The 2,886-nt window shown below is 30.4% G+C and overlaps 1 protein-coding gene across 1 annotated transcript in view; it reads right to left on the bottom strand.

Moving 5' to 3' along the window:
• Positions 1-669: 669 nt before the first annotated feature.
• Positions 670-2,886, bottom strand: part of LOC105622968 (protein arginine N-methyltransferase 7) — a 53,053-nt gene continuing 50,836 nt past the window's right edge. Inside the window, exon 9 of the mRNA XM_012204373.1 lies at positions 670-922. Within this exon, the coding sequence (XP_012059763.1) occupies positions 670-922 (253 nt within the window). The remainder of the gene's footprint in view (positions 923-2,886) is intronic.

Here is a 2,886-nt window from a genome sequence, read left to right as displayed (position 1 = left end):
TTTTTTAAATATTAAAAACTGATCTTTTTGAAAATACATATCTTTTTACTTATACTTTAACGTGGATTCTTATTCCTGTAACTTATTATATGTTTTAATTATACGCTAATATTTTTTAATATTGAATATTCAATTTCCAATTTCTTTTTGTAAATATGTAGATTTTCATATTTGAAGGAATATAATTTTACAAGATATTTAGCGTAATTGTCAGATTTTTTAAACTCTTCCGATAGTTAAAAAAAAATTGAAAGGTGAATATTGTAGAATATGCTATATGATAAAAGAAAATAAGGTGGTTCTCGCTTCGCGTAAAAAGGAAGAGGTGGGATGGAACTATTTAGAGCCGACTTTTCATATAAAACAGGGAAATAATTACGAACTTTGAGATTGTTAATAACTTTTTAACGAATAACGAGCGATGGCTAAACCTGTTGAAAGTTATTCAGAGTTATAACCTTCACAACATATGTCAAGGTTAAGTGATTTGATCGGCGAAATGTAGGTGTTCGTTTTTGTAAAATTTTAGTTTTTATTGTTTAATCTTTCAAGCTTCTCTTAATATAGACAAAAAAAAAACAAAGATTAAACATTTACTATTTTATGAATTTACTATTTTATGAATATTGAATAAACAAATATTGAACAAATAAATATTCATTAATACAATCAATCATTCGTTACTATATTGAACTTAAATTCTACTTCTCCATTTTGTGGGAGAAAGGTAAACGACCACGAAAGTGTACTTTTTTTCGTAACATTGGATACTGTACGAAATAGATGCACTCCTTGTCTCGTATATGGATCCCAGGATATACGTTTGCTAGGTACTATTTCTTCAATCGGACCACAAGATACTGACAAATCCGAATCTAATTGCCAATCCACCCATATAGCGATGCCATTACAGATGCCACTGCTATAAAATAAAAAACATGGATTTATTACTGTAATTAAGTTATTATATATTCTATTATACAATAAAGAATCTTTTTTATTAATTATAAAATTAAAATCTTTTTTATTAATTATGTTCTCAAAATCTGACGCTTAAACATTATTTCTTTCTGCATAGCCCAGAAAAATTTAGAGTTTAAAAAGGACAAAATTGCTGAATTTTTGCATAGAGATCTATGGGCGGTATTCATAGACTGTTCTTATATTCAAGACCATCTTAAATACGATCTTAAGATGTCCCCTAGATTCATAGTCAAAAAATAAGATGGTTTGAGTAAAATGAGTAAAATCTCAAGTTAAAACTTATCGAAGACGATCTTATTTCAAAACGTCTTGAACGATCTTGACATAATTCTTGATATAAACACATTGTGTTCAAAATAAGTATAGACTTAAGACTATCTTTTTAATTACGAATTCATAGAAACTCTAAGAATTTTTTCAGAATATTTTATCAACTTTTTAGTACTGCATTTTCTTATTTTTACCGACATGAGAAAATATGATATTAAAAAATTCTGAAAAAATTCTCAGAACGCACGCACGCACGCACGCACGCATGCACGCACGCACGCACGCACGCACGCACAGGATGTTCTGAATTTCCTGAATTTTAATATCTACATTTCGGGAATGTAGAGGATCGATGAACTAAAAAAAAAGTTCCATAGAGATGTGCTCGTTGTTGTTTTAGAAGAAAATCTCAAAAAAGACAAAACGTAGTTGTCATTTTTGTACTTTCTCATTATTTCACGTTGTATTTATTCACTTGCTTAATGTAGATATTGTTCAAAATGTTGGCCTTTTGCAGCAATGCAAATATTGCATCTAGTACGGAAAGCTCGTGTTGCAGCCAAATACTGATCTGACGATATTTGATGCACCTCGATTTGATTTCTCAATTGTTCTCTTGAGTTAATGGCGACGACTAAACTTCCTGCTTCAGGACTCTCCATACAAAGAAGTCTAGTAGTGTCAAATCAAGTGATCGGGGTGGATAAGGTATTACTCTGTCCATGTCCAAATCCATCGTCGTGAATAATGTTTGTCTAGCCAAGCACAAGTAGTTCTGTCATAAGCTGGACATCCATCGAAATCACATTTCAATCCGTTGCTGCGAATGGATGTCTTCTAAATAATCAAAGAAATCACGCAAAACGTGGCCAAGGTACAAGTAATGAGAAAATACAAAAATGAAAATTATGTTTTGTCATTTTTGCGAATTTTTTTCTAAAACAAAGTAAAAACGAGCATATCTCTACAAGACTTTTTTTTTAGTTTATCGATCCTCTACACGTTCCTGAAGTTCAGGCATTTAAATTTGAGATATATATATATACAGGATGTATCAGATTTAGCGTAGGAGCCGGCACGTACATATTCCTCATGAAAAAATAAATCGAAAATGTTAATAGCAAAATCTTAAAGCATCAATAGTTTTCAAACAGTGAGCATTTGAAAATAATCAATCACAGGGCATGAAATTCGCGCCGTCAGGAGCGGCGCAATTAAGTAGTCGGCCGCGCTTTGATGGATGTATCGCTCAACGGCACGGTATCGAACGAATATTGCAAAGTTTCGTGAAATTGTTATATTAACTATTGCCGTTCTTAAATTGAATCCGATTTAATTGATGAGAAGTAATAAAGTCAATTGCAAATTCGATAAATAAATAAATTTATAAATAAAATCAATATTAATTAAATGATCTAAACAAATGATGTTAAAAACATCAATTGACAGATATTTGCAAAACTTCTTTTCTGTCACAAGTAACATTAGAAAAAAAATTTACATTTGAAACACGCATTTGATAAATAAATATTTCATATTTAGAAAATGAAACGAACAAAATTCCGAATTATGATAGAAGAGAAAGAAGAAATAATATAATGAAGAAATCGAAGTTAGTAAATAATAAGCCAT

This window comes from Atta cephalotes (genome assembly GCF_000143395.1).
Source record: "Atta cephalotes unplaced genomic scaffold scaffold00051, whole genome shotgun sequence".
Lineage (NCBI taxonomy): Eukaryota > Metazoa > Arthropoda > Insecta > Hymenoptera > Formicidae > Atta > Atta cephalotes.
The sequence above is the reverse complement of the archived record's forward strand: the minus strand, read 5'-3'. Positions and strand labels throughout refer to the sequence as shown.